The sequence below is a fragment of the Acomys minous genome, assembly GCF_964271855.1.
Source record: "Acomys minous genome assembly, chromosome: 14".
In the NCBI taxonomy this organism is placed as follows: Eukaryota; Metazoa; Chordata; class Mammalia; order Rodentia; family Muridae; genus Acomys; species Acomys minous.
Window position 1 is genome coordinate 99631934 of NC_140496.1, and position 21902 is coordinate 99653835.

General features: G+C 41.2%; 1 protein-coding gene across 1 annotated transcript in view; it reads left to right on the plus strand.

The window, feature by feature from the left end:
• Positions 1-21902, plus strand: part of ZNHIT6 (zinc finger HIT-type containing 6) — a 33894-nt gene that overhangs the window by 1055 nt on the left and 10937 nt on the right. The window contains exons 2-8 of the mRNA XM_084756110.1: positions 361-426; positions 512-618; positions 704-789; positions 5090-5193; positions 13872-13940; positions 15368-15448; positions 17096-17173. Coding sequence (XP_084612236.1) covers positions 361-426; positions 512-618; positions 704-789; positions 5090-5193; positions 13872-13940; positions 15368-15448; positions 17096-17173 — 591 coding nt within the window. The remainder of the gene's footprint in view (positions 1-360; positions 427-511; positions 619-703; positions 790-5089; positions 5194-13871; positions 13941-15367; positions 15449-17095; positions 17174-21902) is intronic.

Consider the following 21902-nt stretch of genomic DNA (forward strand, 5'->3'; position numbering starts at 1 on the left):
CAATTTAAAGGTCTTGTCCTACTTTGTTTTGCTGGTTTTAGACTATCCAAATGTAAACACACAAACTCTCCATGAATTACAAATTTAAAAACCACCAATTCGTGTTATTCTCTAATTACAGTAGAAAAAAAGAAGTAAAAAAAAAAAATGAGGTGGTGATGTATGTGTGTGGGTATTATTGAATTGCATTTCATTGTAAATGTCAATTTTGAACCATTTTATAACTTTCAATGGCAGCTGTCACATACTTTATCAGAGGTGCTGACGAATGTTTTATTTGCCTTGACTACCAGTGTTCAAAGATTACAGGACATAGGAGAGTTAGCTTATGAGTATTACATCACAGGTGCACTTTTGCAGGTGTGAAACTTGTGGGACAGAGGAGGCGAAGTACAGATGTCCACGCTGCATGCGATATTCCTGCAGGTAGCTATGTGACGCCCTACCTTATCCCCTGCCTCTGTGCACTTCTTCCTGTGGATTTAAAACCACTTCCTGTTTGTTTCTTCAGTTTGCCCTGTGTAAAGAAACACAAAGCAGAATTGACTTGTAACGGAGTCCGAGATAAAACCGCTTACGTCTCACTACAACAGTTTACTGAGATGAATCTCCTAAGTGGTAAGTCAGCGTGTGCAGAACAGTCGAGTGCTTGCTGGTCCCTGGCATCTGTCACTTGTTAATTTTTCCATTCTGAAATTACAAGACTATAGATTCTTGGAAGACGTGGCAAGAACAGCAGACCAGGTTTCAAGAGATACTTTTTTGAAAAGACCGAAGCACAAGAAATATGTAAGTGTTTCTTCTGATCTTCCCAAGTTCGAATCTCTTCCAATTGGTTCACTCATTCCTCTGCTGTTTCAGGTGGCCGCTGGGATCTGGGGCTGTTCTGGTTATTTGAGACAGATCCAAAGCACCACCTGTGAGGAGTTTGTGTGTTGGTGGGGAGTGGTCCAGGTGAAGAGTCAGGGTGTTTGAGGTCATGGGCTGACTGTTCAGAGCATGGTTTTCAGCACACTGAGAGGGGACAGGAGGCCGCCACCTTCGTGGTGTGAAAGGGACAGATGGAGACATTTGGAGGAAACTCTTTTGGATAGAACATAAGCACCAGTGGCACGAGCCTGTGACCTGGTCATTGGGAGGGGTACATAGCAAGGGGGTGTGTGCTTGGGGGACTGCGTGGGGCAGGACAGTGAAGCCTGGTGAGTGGGGAGGGATGCTAAGCAGAGGCTAGGGAGACCTGTAAGAGTTCCCACGCATCCTCAGTAAACGTGAAACCAAGGGAGGGTAGGCGTGGCGATGCCTTTATTCCAGCACTCAGGAGACAGGTGAGTCTCTTGGGTTCCAGGGCAGGAGCGGTTGTGGCGGGGAGAGCCCACAACAAGGGTAGAGTTGAGAATGTTTGGTCTTTAAAAGAACTCTCTTGAGCCTGGAGATGAGGCTCAGCAGTTAAGAGAACTTGCTCGTGCAGGAACCATGGGCTAGACAGATGTACAGTCCCCTGTGACTCCAGTTCCAGAGGCTCCAGTGCCCTCTTCTGGCCTCCAGTGGCACCAGGCACACACATGATGCACATACCCACATGCAGGCAAACACTCATACACATAAAGTAAAAATAAGTATGTATTTTTTAAAGATTACTTTTGTTGCTTGTGTGGTGTCAGGGAACAGCGATGGAGGATTAAAGCACGAGTAATAGTGTGTATGCCGAGTGAGAGATGGCGGTGGCTGTGCTATGCTGTTAGAAGTAATTGGAAAATGGTGAGATAGTTAACAGAACCCTACATCCTGACACTTAGTTTTTATATTCTTGCTTCCCTCAAGCACTAGGAAATTAAAGCTTAACAAACTTGTGTAATATTTGGCAACTGAGAAACTCATAAATGCTGTTACTGAATCAGAGACCATCTTAGTGTAGAAGTTAAGATTTTCAATACCTTTCACACACTTATATTATTGGTACATAGATGATATTACACATACAGAAAGGTACTGTGTAGCAGTTCTTACTACTACTAAGGTTAAATTAGACATCATTAAATTCTGTTTTTCTTTTTGTTGTAACATCCAACATACATTTTTTTAAAAAATTGTAAAGTGGAAATACAGTATAATGAGTAATGATGTGATGGGAATGGGTGTGGCTGCGCTGGGCCTGGGACAAGAACAGTCTTGGCTTCACTGGGGTCCTTGCCAACCTCTGGCTGGACACACTGACCTACTCTTCTCTCCACAGGTTGTCTTAGAAGCATACCTTTGTCCATTCTGTTGCTCATATGCTTTGAATTTTCAGTAGTAAACAACCACAAATCACAAACAAAAAAATCCTGCTTTTAAAACAGTCTTTTTGGTTTTGGACTCTGGTTTGTCTGTGCATTTACTCTTCTACAGTCTTTACCTAAACATGAAATTCCTTTGTTGTGATGTGTTTATATCCTTAGTTTGACTAAATGTTAGTCAAACTTACTACTGGTTTTCATTCTGGCCAAATATGTGTAAAATTTAGTCCAGCTTTTAAGTTTTCTTTTGTTTTTTTTAAGTCTCGTTGCTGTGGTATTGTGTTGGGCTTTACTTTTACAATTCTTTTGAGAAGAAAGATCTTTTTATTGGACATTTGAATGTCCTCTTTTGTGAGTGCCTGCTTAAGCCTTTTATTCATCTTTTTGTTGGTAGCTTTCTGTTAGCTTTGTGAGTCAGTGTGGATGGGTACATGCCATGGCCCATGTGTGGTCAGAGGATAGCCTCCAGCGCTGCCCTCTTCTGTTACCTTGAAGAGACAGGATCTCTTCTGCCTCTGGCTCCCATCCCTCAGTGAGAGACTGGGAGCGCAGACTTTGCTGCCACGCTAGGCTTTTTGTTTGTTAGTTTGTTTCGATGATTGCAAGCGCAGTTCTTCATGATGCAGTGGGCTTACACACTGAGGTGTCCTCAGCCCTTGAGAACTTTCTGTCCTATCGTTTATAAGAATTCCCTTGGTTTTTAAGGACTGGTCAATGCTTGATGGAATGTTATGAACTATTTGTGTGGTTTATCTTTTCACTCTTGATGAACAACTTTCTTTAGTGTGAGCTTTATCTTTTGCTTGTTTCCTTTATAGGTAGCAGCTTTCCAGGTTCATAAGGAAGTTCTTTCCTGGACATGTCAGCAGCACTGCCTTTCGGGTGTCCCGCTTTGAACCTTACAGTTTCTACCTTGAAGTTACAGAGATAATTGTTCTCTGAAAATTTTATAGTATTACACTTCACATTGTCGTCTTTTCCTAGAATTGATTGTTAGTCTCACTGAAAGTGAACGTGCCATTTAATTTTCCCTATAGATAATCCCTCTTCATGGCACCATTTCCTGGAAAGATCATCTTGTCCTTCCTTGTCTCAAGGTCACCTTTATCATAAGCTAGGCAGCCATAAAACAGAAGCTTCAGTCGGGTTCCAGCCTGTTACTCTATCTTGTTGGTCCTTTATCTATCTTGCATCTCTGCTACCCTCTCATGTATTATAGCCTGCTTCACTCAACATGTGGCCTGTTAGCTTGGAAGAAATAGTTTCAGCCAGGCATGGTGGCACACACCTGTAATCCTAGCACTGTGAGTTCCAGGCCAGCCCGGTCTACAAAGCAAGTCCTGGACACAGGGCTCTGTTACCCAAAGAAACCCTGCCTTAAGGAAAAAGGAAAAAAAAAAAAAGCAGTGGTGGTGCACGCCTTTAATCCCAGCACTCCAGAGGTAGAGACAAGTGGATCCCTGTGAGTTCAAGGCCAGCCTGGTCTACAGATCGAGTCCAGGACAGCCAAGGCTACACAGAGAAACCCTGTCTTGAAAAACCAAAAAAAAAAAAAAAAAAAAATAGGCCTTGTAACAGATTCAACCAGCCACAGATCAGAATGTTTGGGGTGAACATTTAGTCCATACTGAGTAACCACAACTCTTTTTCTTACCATTATTTGCCACATTACCTCTTGACTACTATCCACACAGTGTTGGGCATGGAGATTTGTTCAACATAGACAGAATTACAAATGTCCTGTGCAAGTATTACACCATTTTTGTAAGGGACTTGAGCATCTGCAAAGCCTGCTGTCCATCATGGCTCTGAGGAGAGGAGTGTGTGCTCTCCTAAAGTCAGGTTAGTGAGTGTGTTGCTTAAGTCATGTCCAGCTCTCCTCACTCACAGTGTTCCTAGTGAGTAAAAGCTAAAGGACTTGTGGCCCCCTGCGGCTCGGTTAGTTCTTGCTTGGTCAATTTAAAGCTAAATTAATGCATGTGCCAGGAGTTAGTTCTTTAACTTTACCTTCTTCTAAGCCGGTGGGTGACAGCCCCTTTGCGGCCTTTGGAAAGAGATTTACATTACGATTCATGCCAGTACAAAGCTACAGCTATCGTGGGCCACCGTAACATGAGGAACTGTATTAAAGCAGCATTAGGAAGGTTGAGAAACGCAGCTCTAAGCTTTAGTCCCCGCTGCCCAGTATCAATAAAACTGTCCGTGCTTTGCATGGAGTTTCTGTGCTGTGGTTTTCCTTTCCACTTCCCCTATCAGCTTGTGTGTCATAGTAGTGTTCTGTCTTGAGCAAGTACTTATTTTTTTGGGTTTTTTTTTTTTTTTTTGCCAGCTCATAAATGCTTTTAAGGCATTTTAAAGTATATTTACTTTACATATACATTTCTCCCATTGCCTGGCTATGATTTTAGTGGGAGAGTTCATTTTATAACTACTGCCATTACTAAACCCAAAGTCACCTGACTTACAAAATTACATATCATCCTTTTTGTCATTTTCTTACTTAGCTGGTGGTTGCTAACCCTTTTCCATGGACTTAGGACCTGATCATCCAACTTTGCATTACAAGTTTTAGATTCCTATCCATTTAGCCAGAAAACTTGGTTTTCCTTTTCTTGGAGTGATTTTTCTTTCTTAACTCAGTAGCAGGCTCAAGAATCTCTAGTTACCTCCTTGAGTTTAATAACTAGTTCAAGTAGAATAATACGTTAGAAGAAGCTGTTTTTATATTCCAGTTGTATTCTCTTTGTATGGCCTTATTTGATTACGAATTTTAAGGCATTCTAAAACTAACTTATGTTTGGCTTTGTTTTTAGCTGTTCTTTATGAAGAATCGTGCCCGAAAGCAAGATATTTACTTGAGGCTTCTACCCAATGGATTCAGCAAGAGGAAAGAGAACTCAACAGTTTTTGACCATAGGTAGGCTTCTCGCTTTCTCGCTCTTACTGTATAACTGTTGTAATCTGATAAGGAGCAACCTCTAAGGTTTGTTTTGTTTTAGAACATTGTTAGCAAGTGCGACCTATAAACTGTTATGGATAACAAGAGAAACTGATAAATTGCATGTTCTGCAAGTGGTAAAAATTGTGCCATGTAGTGTGCTATCCTGCTGTCCTTTGAGAAGCTTCTCAAATGTTGATGTACATAACAACCAGGAAATATACTTGTCAGTTGGCATTTGATAGCATGTGTTGGTGATAGTGCCTCAGCAGTCCACATGACTGGGTTGGGATTTGAGAGCATGCGTTTTTAATGGCACCCAACAATGCTAATGGCTGGGAATCCTGCTCTTAGTAATAGTGTTGTGAAGTTTTCTCTGAGACCTAGAACATTATGGAAGTATTTGGAGGCCTTAAGTTCAAATCCAGAAAGAGTGATAAAAGCTAAGTTCCATTGATTAAATCAATTCCTCCTCACTTACCACTCTGTACCTTGATGTAAAGTCAGAAACTCTGAGAGACTTCCTGCCTCGTTAGCTTTGTAGAGTGATACCCAAGCTGGTCTCACAGTTGTGACTCAAGTGATCCCCCACCTCATTGCAGGAACATAACAGCGTGCACCCAAAGCCTCAGCTTTATAATCTGGGAGGAACTAGGTAAACTGTAGTGCCCCTTTCCAGTTTACTATTCCTCAAGTCAAAAAATTAGACTCATCAGAATTATCATCAGTATTATTCTAATAAAACTTCCACCATTTCAAAAGATGTTATGTAATTACAAAATGACAGTATTCATTCAGTTTGTGTTTTAAGACATAATATTAGTGAGATTGACTTTCCTTGCTCATGATTGGTTCCCAAAATAGAGTAGTTACTTAATTTTATCAAATGTGAGATTTGCATACTTTGAAACTGGCACACTGAGAATTTGGCATACTTCAGTGTACTTTAGCGTAACTGGTTTGTGCATTGTACATAAGGTGTGTGCTGTGTTGTCAAGGAGTCATTCCAAACTGTCATCCCAGATGGGTTGTGGCTCCAACTGTTACATTGTTGCCTCTACACAGAGAAACCCTGTCTCGAAAAACCAAAACATAAAATAAGTAAATAAATAGATAGATAAATAAATAAAATATTTTTTTAAAGGAACACCATATAATTTTACTTGTGAGCTAGTCTTTCAATGTCTTCATCATCTAAAGCAGCCCCAGGCCAAAGAGGCTTCTAATTATGAAAAATAGCCAAGAGTGCCATCTATAAGAGAGACATGGAAATGCTTTACCCCTGCTCAGAGTTTATATGTGGGTAAAATTAAAACCTACTTACTACTTGGTTCAAATAAGCCTTCTAGTGTTAAAATCTTGATGACCAATAGAAAATTAGGCAAAGACTACGACTAAAAGTAAGCATGTCAAGAGCAATGAAAAATTACCAAAGTGCCATAAAAACCAACATTGCAGCAGTCGAGAGAAACAGCCCAATACGATGACAGAAAACCCAGGGCAGTTATTTTAATGCAACTTAGTAATTTGCCTACACTTTGTTTTACTTAGCCATTCAAGAGATTTACTATTTTGAATAGTACTAGCTAATAAGGCAGTATATATACAATGTGTATAAAGCAATATACACATACACCTTGGGAAGTTACCAATAAAACATTGTACTGTGGGCTGGGAAGATGAGTCAACAATTAAGAGTGAATTCCTCTTGCAGAGGACCCAAGGTTTGGTTATCAGCACCTTCGTCAAGTGGCTTACAACCTCCCGTAATTCAACTTTAGGGGAGCAGATCCCCTTTTCTGGCTTCTGTGGGCATTTTCACGCACATATACGTACCCACACACAGACATAAACACATACACATAATTAAAAATAACCCTTTCGGACTAGAGAGAAGACTCAGCAGTTTAGAGTACTGACTGTCCTTCTAGAGGACCTGGGTTTGTTTCCCAGCACCCACATAGTGGCTCGTAAGCATCTTTAACCATCTTTAAAATAATTTTTAAAAAGAAGAAATATGTTATATCAGCATTAAAGGAATAAGGTTAAACTACTAAGTAACTATTAGTTAAAATATATTACATTTTCCCCTCCCTTTGCTACTCCCAGTTTCTCCCCCCCTCCTCTCCTATTTGGATCCACTCCCTTTTTGTTTCTCATTAGAAAAGGCTTCTAAGAGATAACAAAATATAAGAAAATAAAATATAATAAGATAAAACAAAAACCATCATCTTAAAGGTAAACAAACCAAGCCAACAGAAAAATAAAAGAGCCCCAAGAGAAAGCACAAGAATCAGACCCACTCGTTCACACGTTCAGGAGCCCCATAAATGTGCCAGACCGAAAGCTATAGTATATTTGCGGAGGGCCTGGTGCAGACCTGTGTAGGCCTTCTGATTGCGGCTTCACTCAGGCGCTTTGAGTTCTTACAAACTTTGCCCAGTTGCTTTAGAGGGCCTCTTTCTCCTGGTGTCCTCTGCTCCTTCTTTCTCCCTGTCTCCTGCCTCCTCTTCATTCCCTGAGCATGTGAGTGCTCACCCTCCCTCCCTCCCTCCATCCCTCCCTCCCTCCCTCTCTTGCCTGTGTGTTTAGCTCTGCTCTCAACCTTGTCTAACCACCTTTCCCCCACCAGGTCTAGGCAACTCCTAAGCCTCGTGCTTATTATTCGTTCTCTGCGTGCTGCTTAGGACCGTGAGTTCCAAACTTCTTGAGCAATCCTTTGGTCTTAGCGTTTTGGTTGGTTGGTTTTGTTGGCTTTGCTTTCTACAGAGGTACCTGTCATCTTTACAGAATTAAGAGAATTAAGATAATAGAAGCATGCCCATTGTTTAAAAATGTGAATTAGTATTTAAGAGCGCCAGTTCTATTTAGAAGTTAGCCACTAGGTGTCCCTATTGTAAAGACACAGCAAACATTTACAAATTTAAAAGTATTTTATTCTTTAGATATAATTTTAGCTTTTTAATTATATCATGTAATATTTATTTGTTTGTTAACACAATTGCACTAGTTTCCTTAAACAATGTAGCAATGTATTTCTTTAAACAGGATTTTTTATGCATATGGTATCTATATAAGTATAGATTTGTACTTGGCTTTAGAAAGGAGCAAGGAAAAATGAAATGATGAGCTAGCAGTTGTCATGGAGAACAAGTAGATTTTGCGGTGAGATTCAGAGGGTTACGTAATAGGTGCTTGGTGAAAACTGTAGCTAGGCTGAAATGTTGAGCTCTGCCATTCCTTTTCCATGTAGCTTTTAGGTGTTGATGGGGAAATTTCAGAGCCACTGCAAGGTCTTCAGAAGCGCTAGGAAGAAATAGAAGCCTGATTGTTCCCTAGTGCAGCCTCTCCTGTCCACAGCCGCGCCCATAGGAGCAAGGGAGCTTTGTGAGACTGCTTCCTAGGGCGTACCTTCCCGTACTGTTGCTTAAGCACTGTCTGTGGAAATGTCAGTGTCCACAGATTGACCCAGTTAGGGAAGTCCTTTTCCTGTCACGAGGCCTTCAGCATTGGCCTCAAGAATGTATCCTTCCCTTCGTCCCTGACTACGGTATTTGGAAGCTGTATCTCTGAGTGTGTTTCTGCCTCATTTAGGGGAATCTATGTGATTTTCTACCTCTGTGGTCTCTACACTGATGCCAGGTACATCTCTCTAAGGCATACTTGTACCATGATGGTCACCTACTCAAAATAGTATAGTTTCTTGCCCCCTGTAGTCCATGCCTCAGGTGGCTCCATGGCCATCAACAGAATTGCCAGTAGTTTAAATCTGTTATCTCATCACCTAGCCTATGTCTGAAAGTAAAATTTTTTGTCCTTTTCATGGCCAGATGTTAACATCTGCTTCTCAATCACTCCAACCTGAATTGCTACCTTTTAAGCAGAGCAAAGACCATTTCAGGTATTTCCCATGAAGCAAGCTAATGTGAGCTGCCTTGTGTGTTAGCTTGTTAACGAGGATTACAACATAGGTCATACTCTTGGCTTGGTTCATGCTCAGCCTGATGTTATGTGAAAGGAGTTTTCTTGCCAAGTTACTTCTCTGTGCCTGTTGCCTTGGGTGTAAAAGAGGATCCATAACAGTGATGGGACTGTTTGTAGTGTTTCTGAGTCTGCCCTTCAGAATTAGCTGTGGACCAGTTCTGAGCCCATATACTTGGGCTTGGTGAACAGAACTCATTGACCTACCCTTATTTCTAAAAAGCACCAGATGACTTTGATCTCTGCCTCTGGCTGAAAACTACCAGTCTATATACCGAGTAGGATTCCCCAGCTCTTTTGGCAGTTTAGTCAGTGGGAAGACAAGGTGATAAACTCCTTGCACTGTTGTGTGCTAATGTTTGGAGTGGTTATAAACAGGCAGCAGAGGTAGCGCCAAGTCCCACTGCTTGAGATTGCACAAGAAAATCATTCATTAAGAGCAGTGTGTATTGTGACCACGTACCTGACAAGAAGCAACTGAAGAGAGAAGGAAAGGACTTTCTTGGCGCATGGTTTTAGAGGAGGTTATAATTGCTAGGGTCAGGAAAGCATAGCAGGGTTCATGGCCAGAGCTCTTGCTTAAGGATCCTTAATATCTCAGCCAGGTAGAGCAGGATGCAGACAGGTTGCAGCCTAGAAGCGGGACTGAACTGTAATGCTCAAGGCCTGTACCCCAGCAGCCCGTTCTTCCAGCTGTGTCCCACCTCCTAAGGTTCCATAGTTTCCTAAAGCCATCCCACCAGCTGGAGATAAGTGGGAACATTTTATATCCAGACCTGATCAAGGGGATAGGAAAGATAGTATTTTGGACACATTTAAAACGAAGAGAAACAGCTTTGTGGTCGGCTGGTACAATACCAGCTCCAAAGGCCCAGGGAGTGTAAGTCAGAGGAGGTAGATGTGTGTATCTAGAGTCGGAGAGGCTGCCATGCCACCCCAGGGAGGTTGTTGACATAAACTCCTACAGACAGGTGATCTGCGGTCTGATCTCCTGCTGAACTGAAGTAAACCTGGCTGTTCGCCTTGCTGACTCCTAAGATGCCTTCGTCTTTTGTGTTGCCTCACCATCTTCTTCATCATGTCTCTTCACCTGAGTTCCTATAGTACTTATTTTCTCCACAGCTAACATGAAACAGATGCCAGCATTTATTTAATACCATTTTGGTATGCTCATATCTGCTCTTCTCCCTCCTATATTATAGTACTTTTTGTTGTTGTTTTGTTTGTTTGGGTTGGGTTTGGTTTTTCAAGACAGTTTCTCTGTAACTTTGGCTGTTCTGGAATCACTTTGTAGACCAGGCTGATCTTGAACTCATAGTGATCCTCATGTCTCTGCCTCCCGAGTGCTGGTGTTAAAGGCATGTGCCACCATTCCCAGCTCCGTTACAGTGTTTTTATGAGGGCCTCCCAGGGTATTTTGAAAGATACATTTTGTGTGTGTGTGTGTGTGTGTGTGTGTGTGTGTGTGTGTGTGTGTGTGTAACCCTTTGATACTGGTAGGTTTTAGAAAAACTTAACATGCCTGAACCTTGCCTAGTAAGTGACTCTGTGCTCCACAGTCTTAGAATGAGCCAGCCATTCCCAATGCCACTTCTACCACACACCCAGCTTAAATTCATTCAGCTGGGTGAATGAATTTTCCATTCAGCTCTTGCTGCATCATTTTCTTAATCTATCATCTCCTCTCCTCAACACCACCTAGCCACCTGCTTCTTCTTACCATGGAGGGGAGTGCTGCATGGACTAACATGACTGCTCCTTTCGAAAGCATTCTCATAGTGCCATCAAACATACAACTGGTTTTCGTTCTTAAAGTCTAGTAATTCTAATTAGTCCAAACTAAGTAACTAAGCAGACTCTTTGTATCCATGCTTTCAGAAATATTTAATCATGGTACTAATCCTAATAAAGTAAATTATTTTTATTTTTATGAGGAAGAGTTGGATTTTTGAGAGACTAAGTTTTCGTCATGAAAAGTACTTTAAAGGTCAGATAGCTGTGAGTGAAGGATTGTTTAGCTATTTCATGCATTTGTCCTTCAAGGGCTTCCAAATTTGGTAGATTTTCTTTCCGTTTTCAATTAAAATAAAATTTTATTACTGACAGTGGAACAAAATACTTTTATCCCTAAAATTCCACCAGGTATTACTTGATGCTTCTAAATGTTCTAACAGTTGCCAGTTTAGATCTCTTTTCTGTTGCTTATAAATGAAAGGTTAAATATACTGTGTAAAAGGAACTTTTATTCATCTGTTTCAAGTGTTGTCTCCGATGCTTACTGCGTCCTTCTGCAAACCTAGGCCTAGTCCTGGGAGCTTCTGGCCTCTGTAAACCTAACCTAGGCCTAGAATGTTTTCAGCTTCTAAAACTTACTGCGTAATAAGCTCACCCTTTCTTGTCTTACTGAGCTCTGGTTTCAATTCAGCTGTTCTGGCTCATACTCTCTTCTCTTAATCTGACTTATTCAACCTGGTTTTACTCTGGGCCTCTGAATTGCTCTGCTAGGCTTCAAACTCACTCCAGCAATCTTTTTTAATCTTCTGGCTCCTTCTCTGGTTTGTTCTTTCTTCACCTGTGTCTAGCTTGTTCTCTCACTCAACCTCTGTAAAACTCTGTTGGTATGACTGGCTCCTCCATCTCTTTCTGCGTTGCCCCTTACATAGCTTCCCTTTCCTCTCTCTTCTCATTAGAGTTGGGTGCATGCTATTCTGTCAAATCTTTCTCTGCTTTGTCACTTTTTCTGTCATTCATTCAAATAGACATCACTTTCAAACATGGGTGCTTCCTTCTACAAACTAATTTTACCTTCATTGTTTGGGATTAAAGGCACGGACCACCACACCTGGACCTAATTTTTTTTTTTACTTGAAACTTGCTCTATGCCAGGCTGGTATCCAACTCAGCTCTGCTTGCTTCTGTCTCCTGGATTAAAGGTGTATTTGTGTTCCAGCTGCTCACACAGACCTAGAAAGTCATTGGATGTGATCTCTTGCAAGAGCAACCGTATTCGGGGTTAATATTCCTTACAGTCTGGTCTTAGTTTTTGTCAACCTCACATGAACCTAGACACTCAGGAAGAGGAAGCCTTGGCTGAGGGACTGCCTTCATCCGAAAGCTTGTGAGCTTATTAGTTGATATAAGAGACCATAACCCACTGGAGCATACCATCCATGGGTATGCTGGCATGGGATGTGTAAGGTCACTGAGCAAGCCAGGAAGCAGTGTTTGACTGCCAGAGTTGACTTCCCTCCATGACAGACTGACTGTAGGACAGATAAGTGTTCTTCTCCCTTATGTTGTTTTCGTCTTGGTGTTTATCCCAGCAGAATAAAAACTAGAGTCTCTGAGATAGTCCTTGAGTCAGATAGGATGCTTGATGATGCGGCAACCAGAGTACCCAGTTCAGACCAGCTTGACAATTTGAAATATCATTTTGACATTCAGACTGTCCAGTGGTAGGGTGGACTTCAAGGTTATTACAATACAATGATTTATTTACTGCATCAAGCATCTGCTTTTTTATTATTATTCTTCCGTGGTGTCTTCTCTTTGCTTTTCTTCTTTTGTTTTGGAAGTGATAGGGATTAAATCCAGGGCCTTCATTGTATTTTCTATGGCGTCAGCTTAATTTTCGAGGTCATAAAATCTTGCTAGTGCTGGGAGGTGGTGGCGCACGCCTTTAATCCCAGCACTTGGGATGCAGAGGCAGGTGGATTGTTGTGAGTATGTGAATATTTGGGAGAAAATCAGAAGACCTCAGCCACACCCTTGCTTCAACCTTTGGTACCTTTGGTTTCATAGTACTCAGAGAAGTATATGGTTATCAGTTGTCCAGAAAGGGGTGGTATTGTTAGTGTTTGTGCCAATCTAGTCAACTGTGAGCAAGTGCTTTGGATTATTAAGTTATGTAGAATGTTCTAGGTAGTATGTCCATTCCTGAGAAAGTGGATGTGCCACGAGTACATTGACCCTTGTTGAAGGTATCTGACCAAATGTGGGGAGCAGTAGATCCATGTAAAGATTTAAAGTTCTGTAACAGACACTTGGAACAGTAGTTGGCTCTTTTTGTTTCTTTCTTTCTTTCTTTCTTTTTTTAATTTTTTTTTTATTTTTGATATGATAGGTTTGTGGCCGTTTTTCTAAAACCAGATATTTAATGAGTCTGATTTAGATCCTATATAGACCAGAGTTTAGATGGAAGGCAAAGGCACTCGGTGCATTTTGCTTAGCAGCTGGTTTGTTGTGTCCTGTTTTGCTACTGAATGCTCGTAGTCATGCCTCCCAAGTGCCTGTGCAGCAGCTGGACTCAACTGGACAAGACTCCATTCACCTGCTTTCTGGGCTAGTCAGGCAGCACACCAGCTCACAGTGCTTAATCATGAGGAAATGTGTTTGTAAACTCCAAGTGGAAGGAGCCTCATGGATCTGAGCAACCCCAGCTGTGAGAAATCACCTTCTAACTCTGGAACACAAATGGCCTCAAATTCAGAACTGCCTCACTTCCGTTCTTCCCTCTTACCAGCCTTCCATAGTTGCCAGGGTTTGCAGATAGCAGTGAATACCAACAGTAACTTAAGTTTTGAGACCCACCATAGGAAATCTTAGAGTGAAAATTCAGGTGTGATCTGTAGGCTTCGATTCTGTCCTTCACTTTGCTTGTGATTGTTCTCTCCTAGGAAGCAGCAGTTTTGTTGGCATGTAAAGCTTCAGTTTCCGCAGAGTCAGGCAGAGTATATAGAAAAAAGGTATGGTACCCACTGTCCATTATGAAAGCTCTATTTTAAGGCTCTGTAATTAAACAGGTAAGTAGCTGAAATGAAAAACCTGAGCTGTTTGTCACGTGTTTGTCACGCAGTGCAGTTCCTATCAGCAGTGCCGGTGAGTGACCTGCAGCTGAGCCCAGCAGCAAGCAGGTCAAACTAGTTGTGGTGCGGAGTAGGAAGAGTACACAGGACTAAGTAGAATCCATTTCAGGATGTCCTCAAAGGGGGACAGAGTTAGCAAGATTAGAGCATGGGGCAGGGCTGCAGATGTGATCTGAAGTGGGAGGTCTGAAACCTGACCCTTAGCCGGAATTGTTCCACAGGACGTGAAGACAGCCCAGGATTCTACTATGGAAGAACTGCTCCATAGTGTTATAGTCCTCAGAAAATACGTGTGAAACATGTTTACAACCTAATACATCTAAATATGCATGCATACGTATATCATAATTTAATATTAAGGGGTTTTTTTTTTTTTTACTAAGACTATTTCTAAACATCACTCACAGATTTTCTTAACTATGTGCTGTGTACTTTCTTGAGTTAGGGAATATCCAAGTTGATGTCAAGTAGTGTGCTCGGCATCTGCCCCACTGTGCACTCTGTCTTTCTTTGGAGTTGTTACGGGGAGTTAGTGAAGAAATTGTTAGCAGGCTGAAGGCAGGGCTGGTCTTAATACACATTCCACAAGCTAAGGGTAAGGGAAGCTACTGTTTCACCGGGGGTCTTCATTTTGTTTTGCAGCTTTTTAGAGTGATGTAAAGCTGTGTGCATATAGGGGAAAGTTTGAAGGTTTAAAATGCTCCATTCGGGAGAAATTGAAGGGAATTCTAAGGAAATTAAGCCTGTGTGGCTATGATTAAGTGAACTGAACACGCGCGCGCACACACACAGTTGGAGAGATGGCTCAGAAGTTAAGAGCACTGACTGTTCTTCCAGAGGTCCTGAGTTCAGTTCCCAACAGCCACATGGTGGTTCACAACCATCTATAATGTGATCTGATGCCCTCTTCTGGCTTGCAGGTATACATGCAGGAAGAGCACTGTATACATAATTATAAATAAATAAATCTTTTTTAAAATGAACTAAGCTGAGCTGCAGCCTCCTGAGAGCTCTCCTCAGCTGTATTTCAGTGAGCTTTGTGTATGTTAAAAGCAGCTTCCTATTTTAATAGGCAATTGATAAGGAGATTTTTCTAGATTTTTAAAGACTTTATAACATGTTCTTAAAAGGTCTTTCTGTGCATTTCTTATACATAATTTTTTCATGGAAGAATGTTATTTGCCATATTTTGCTAAGAGTAAAATAGGGAGTCCTTATACAGTTTTTGCACCAAATTTAGTAGTTTTAAGTTAACACTGAATAGCAAATTATGTAATAATTTAGCTATTTTCTTTTTTGTTGGAAAGAGTACCAGATAATAAAACGATTAATGAAATTCTAAAACCTTACATCGATCCTGAAAAGTCTGATCCTGTGATTCGTCAAAGGTATGTTTCAAAAATCTTGTAGCTTTCTGACATGAATGAAAATGTTGAATTCTAAAATGTGATGTGGTTTGTGCACTCATGCATGCACGTGCTGAAGAACACCTGTGGAGTTCAGAAAGCTTCAGGGAATGGGACCATATGGATCTCGGGGTTAGAACGCAGACCACCAGGCTTGACCACAAGCATCTTTACCTACTGTGCCGTCTTGCTGTATGCAAATGTTAAAATATTTTTAAGTGTGCACTTATTATGAGGAGCTGTGACTGTATTTAAATATGTTGTTGGAGTTTACTAAAGTACAGTCATTGTATGGCCAGCCCCATTTACTGTGCCACAGACTCTCAAGTAACAGGAATCAGTTCATTGAACAGTCGCAGTGGTTCTGCATGGGGATGCACCATGTCATACCCACTTGATAGGTGGAAAACAGAGTCTTAAGTAGGTTAAGTAACCTCCTCTGCCTAATGAGCAAGGGAGCTCAGATTCAGACCCCTGTAGTACTGTCAGACTGATGTCTGCAGACTCAGCCTTAGAGCAAACTGCCTCTCACATTGAACCAAAAATTCTAAAACCTAAAACTTTCCTAGTAAGTATTAAAGACAGGAAATTATATTTCCGCCAAGTCCTTAAAGAACTAAATAAGGTTACCCTTTGCCTCCAGGAATACAGCATAGTCAAAAATGGCCAGCATAGCTTAGTGGAAAGTTCCATCCTGGACATAGGAATTAAGTGCTGTGTCTGTCTGCCTCTTATTAACTGTGTGATCAGAGCAAACTGCTTCATGACCATGCTTTAATTTCCCATCAGTGGAATGAGAATAATACTAGATAGGAAGTCAGGATGTATAAAAGAGAGAAGTCTGAAGTCCTCAGGGTCTGGCGTACACAGAGCAGTGCTCAGACAGGAAGCTTGGTGTTGAGTTAGTTTCCAGTCAGTGCTCCTGGGCAGGAACCTAGTGACTTTATTCTCTCCGGGTGGTCTGTTCCTGGAATGGGAATGGTGCTTGGTTCCTGGGGTTGAAGTTTACACCTAGTGGATCCAAAATGTCTGATCCGATCCAATTGTTTCTTTACTGTTGAAGAAGGCAGTGCCAGTCCGACACAGGCAAGCTGTGCACACACTAAGCCCCGTTCTTTGGGGCAGCTTCAACAATTAAAGCTTGATTGTTTGATAATCTGGTTATTATCATTGTTCAGATATGTGGCATTAATAAAGCATCTGCTACTAAATTGATGACAATATATTGGCAAGCAGCTAATATTTTCTGTCACAAGTATATTTTTCAGCTCATACACTGACAAAAGAATTTTAATTTAAGATACCTACTCAGAGTAAAGGAAAGTATTTTTTTTTCACATTTTGCTTAACATTTTTACTTTTTTTCTATTCTTGGATAGATGAATTATAAAAATTATTAGCTAGTCATAAATGCTTATTCTTCATAAGTTTATCTTGAGCAGGGTGTGGTGGCATATGGGCAGGCAGATCTCTGTGAGTTGGAGGCCAGCCTGCTGCACAAAGTGAGTCCAGGACAGCCAAGGCTACACAGAGAAACCCTATCTTGAAAAACAAAATAAAACAAAAGATTATCTTGAATTAGGTTAAAAGTTAATTTTGCCTTTTCAACTCCTAATGTTTTTATTTCAGGTTGAAAGCCTATGTACAATCACAGACCGGGATCCAAATTTTAATGAGGGTTGAAAATATGCAGCAAAATTTGATAAGGTAAAATTTCTTGCCTTTATTTATATATATTTAAGTAGCTTGATTAGGTTAAGTAGCTATTATACTAATTGTTTGGCTGTCAACAAAAATCTAGACTTATCACTTTCAAGTAAAAAATAGTTAAATAATCAAACTTATAAAATAAATTTGATAGCAATCACCTGTTCAAGTTTTGTTTGTGTGTTTTTTGTTTTTTCGAGACAGGATTTCTCTGTGTAATAGCCCTGACTTTCTTGGAACTTGGTTTGTAGACCAGGATGGCCTCTGGCCTCACAGAGATCCACCTGCCTCTGTCTCCTGAGTGCTAGGATTAAAGGTGTTCACCAGCACACCTGGTTTAAATATCCTCAGATGCAACCAAAAAGCTTCCAAGTCCCATTTATATTACCTCAAGAATATATAGCACTTCCAATGTTTACATTTATAATTTTGGAAATTCAAAAGTTCACATGATCAGCTGACTGCTGTGTACGTAGTCATGGATGAAGGATCCCGGCAAACCATGGGCCGAGAAGGTAGTACTGGGCTTTGCTCTTCACTCAGGACTAGGTCACCTCTGGAGGTACATTTGTACCACAGAGCATCACACAGCTCCTTGTCCTAGGCCGCTGCTGTGGGCTGATACCTATCTGGGTCCAGAAGGAGTGAGGGAGACAGTGAAAGTGCCGTCCATCTTGGATCCTGAAATCACTGAAAGAAGAGAAGATATGGGGGGAATGTGTTATCTGATCTTAGATAATTTCAGGCAGCAGACATTAGTCACCATTGCAGGGGCTTCCAGATGGCTCCTTTATTGTTTGTATTGGTACACAGATCTCACACCCACATTACTTTACAAAATGAAATAATGCTCATTTTAGTTAGTTTTGGTATGGGCTTGGTATAGCACCTTACACTTACCTATTCAGGTAGCCTGGTAATTTAGTTTTACCAGAGCCGGGGAGGGCAGCCTGTATCGTTTTAATGGAATAAGAAAACTATTGTCTTCTGGGTTTTTTGGTTATTTGGTTTGTTTGTTTGGTATATTGTTTCCATTTTCCCTCCTGCATTAGCTGTGAGGTGAGGTTTATTCTATTTGGATTTAAGTCAAGGTAAATTGGGCTGGGGATAGTGACAAAGGTAGTAAGTACTCATTAAACTAGTCAAATTTGACTGTTTGGCACAATGCTCACTTCTAAAACTCAAGGAAATCAAAACACTTTTGATAAAAAAGGTAGTTGTAGGATACTCATTTAAAGTACAGGGCAGACTGCTGAGTTCTGATAGCAAATATTTTAACAGTGGAAAAGCTGAAAAGATGGAAGAGTGGCAGTGGTGCCTGTCAGGGGACATGGTGCCTGTCAGGGGACATGGTGCCTGTCAGGGGACATGGTGCCTGTCAGTCAGGGGACATGGTGCCTGTCAGGGGACATGGTGCCTGTCAGTCAGGGGACATGGTGCCTGTCAGTCAGGGGACATGGTGCCTGTCAGTCAGGGGACATGGTGCCTGTCAGTCAGGGGACATGGTGCCTGTCAGTCAGGGGACATGGTGCCTGTCAGGGGACATGGTGCCGAGTCAAAGAAGCAGGATGTCCAGTTGCAGAGAGAATAGTCAGTCCTGCACACAGGACTGCACAAAAAGCTGTCAGATTGAAGAGACTCTAGTCAGTTCCAGCAGGTGACCCTGCAGATAGAACTCATTTTCTGCAACTGTATTTTTACAGTTTTTATTAGTCACATGACTAAGATCCCTTAGCTAGAAATTGTGTTCCAGTAAGAGATAATAATAACATTATCTTCCAGAGTATGTAATTTACAGAGAACTTACATACCTGTTTGTTTTACATTAAAACATCCCATATTAAACCTTATAGGCCAAATTTCTTGATTATATTATTCTCAATAAATATATTAAAATATTTTTGCTTAGCAAAATTGCATCCAGCTTAGTATAATACTAAAATGATGTGAATGTAAAAGATTGTCATTTCAGTTTACTTTGTTTTGGTTTTAGCATCCTAGAGACTATTTTCTTGGTAAAAGGAAGAAATGTTTTCTATATGCCCATATTAGGCATCATATTTGTTTGTTTTTAAGATTTATTTTATTTATTATGTACAGTGTTCTATTGCATATACGGCTGTATGCCAGAAGAGGACATTAGATCACATTATAGATGGTTGTGAGCCACCATGTAGTTGCTGGGAATTGAACTCAGGACATCTGGAAGAGCAGTAAGTGCTCTTAACCTCTGAGCCATCTCTCCAGATCAGGGATCATGTTTTTAAAGCTTCTTTTAGTCAGTAGTTTCTTATAGGAGGCATACTAAGGTCAGTGTGAGCTGTCCTCACAGGCTGCTTCCCACAGGGTGCAGATACGATGTTGGTTTATAGTTCTTTTAAAATAAATTGAGTCCTGGAACACTGTGAGATTTTCAGCAGCTTGTTGAATATGGCAGCAGCTGTTACCATCTGGACAAGTGGCTCCTGGATCTAGATGTACTGCAGCTTTTCTCCCAAATGCTCAGACTGGTCTCCAGCTACCTCTACTTACATATCTCATTAAATTTAATACTCAGTGTGTCTGCCTATCATTATAGCACATCCATCTCTTCTGTGTGTGTGTGTGTGTGTGTGTGTGTGTGTTTACGTATGTGTGTATTGTAATATGTGTGCCTATGTGTATGTCTGTGCATGTGATGTACCTGAGTGTGATGTAGTGTGTGTGCGCACACATGTGCTCACATGTGTGTGTGAGATATAATGTATGTGTGGTATGTGCATGTGTGATGGGTTGATAGTATTCCTGGCATTTAGTAAACAATCAGCAGGTTATGGTACTCATCCTCTGTTGCTGGCATAGCCTTGTAAGCGTAAACCCTTGCACGCAGCATCTTTGACAGCTTCTCTTGCCACCCTTCTTTATCCACTGCCGTCCATAATGAGTCCTGCCAATGCCCCTTCTCTGTTCTTCAGGCTGCATTAGTACTTACCAGGATCTGCTATGGCCCCTGTTGTTCTCATTGTCCTTTGAGCTTCAACAGCTGCTTATACATTTCATTCATCCTTAATATCTTCGTAATTGGGTCATATATTTCATCACAATAAAAAATTCTGTGTAATGCTAAACTGTTAAGATAGTGACTGCTTTAGACACCTTCATCTTTATTTTTCCTACTTCTGTGTCCATGACTTCCCCAGAATAGAGTGTAAATCCTAATCTTGGGGGTGGTAAGATAGCTCAGTCAGTAAAATAACTTGCCATGCAAGCGTGAGAACCTGAGCTTATTCCCCAGAACCCACATTAGAAGGCTTGGTATGGTACTCACTTGTAATCCCACTATTGGGGATTGTAATACAATATTGGGGAGGATCACGGGCTTGCTGGCTGGTCAGCATAGGATAAACTGTCTCAAAAACAGTGTGAAAAGCACCTGAGAAACACTGCCTAAGGTTCATCTGTACACTTGTACACACACACAAACACACGAAAGTAATTAAACAAATAAATCTTGATTTTTTTTTATTTTAAACTTCGGCGATTGTGGCATCGAAACAACTACAGACTATGTAGATGAACAGACATGACTGCATCCTAGTAAAATATCTTCATTAAAAATAGTGAGCTGGGTTTGGCCTGTTGTAGACTGCTAGCTCCTGCTCTAAAGGGTTTTTGAACAATCCTTTGAGGTTTTTATATCATCTCACAAGTTAGATGCTTCAGTTCTCAATATGTAAAATGAGAAATATCTTGACAAGTGTAGTATGCACTGCGTTTCTGAAGGGTAGAGGTCCAGACTAAATGTCCTAGTGCATTAAGATTGATCAAGACTGCACTTTACATCCATGTCATTAAGTCACTAAGCCGTCCATGTGCCACTGCAGTGCTAAGCCTAAAAGTACATGGGCTGTAAAGACTCATCCTTCATAAATGTCAGCAGCTACAGGCTGGGGCTGAGGTGCGTTAGTGGTGCATACTGGGATGGGCTCAGTGGAGAGCAGGAGCATCAGCTCGTGGACGTTCCAGACGTACTTTCTGATGGACACATAGATCAATCCCTTTCAAACTAACATGTATACCAAACATGTTGACCCAGAGCTGAAGCATCGCTAGGCGTTGGCATCAAGGATGTTGTAGAATGCTGCTACTCTTCCTGAAATGACTACCTCGGTGTACCCACGCTCTCGTAGGTTCTATTAGTCATTTCCCACCATGCTGGCTTTAGTGTGGAACACTTGTGTTTGCAACCAGGAAAAAAAAAAAGGTGTGAGCTATTTTTTTTTTGGATGTTTTTATTCCTGTGCTGACAGGATTTCTTAGTTATAAAATAAATAGATATTTATTATGAAATATTTTAAAGTCATTTTCGGTTAGGTTAAGAGCTAAGACACTCCCCTGTAGATAAGTTGACTTTACTGTGTGTAAGCCTCAGTTGGGGTTCTGCTGACGTTTTCTTGTTTTGTTGGGGAATGGGAGCTCTCATTTCACCTCTTCTAGGTAAAGGCCATCTTCTTTCAGAGAGTAGAACTAATGTCTTAATTCTTGTCGCTTGATCAGGTTCTAACTGGACTTGCCTGTGTTGCCTGCCTCACCAGATAGTTCTACCAGCTTCCTCTTAGCTTTGTGTCACCCCTCGCCCACCCTGTTCAGGTTTTCTCTCCCACAGCTGAACATGTGTCCTCAGTGCTCAGTGCCTGTCACACTCCTCTGGGATGCTTTCCAGATGTCAGCTTCCAGCTCACCATAGAGG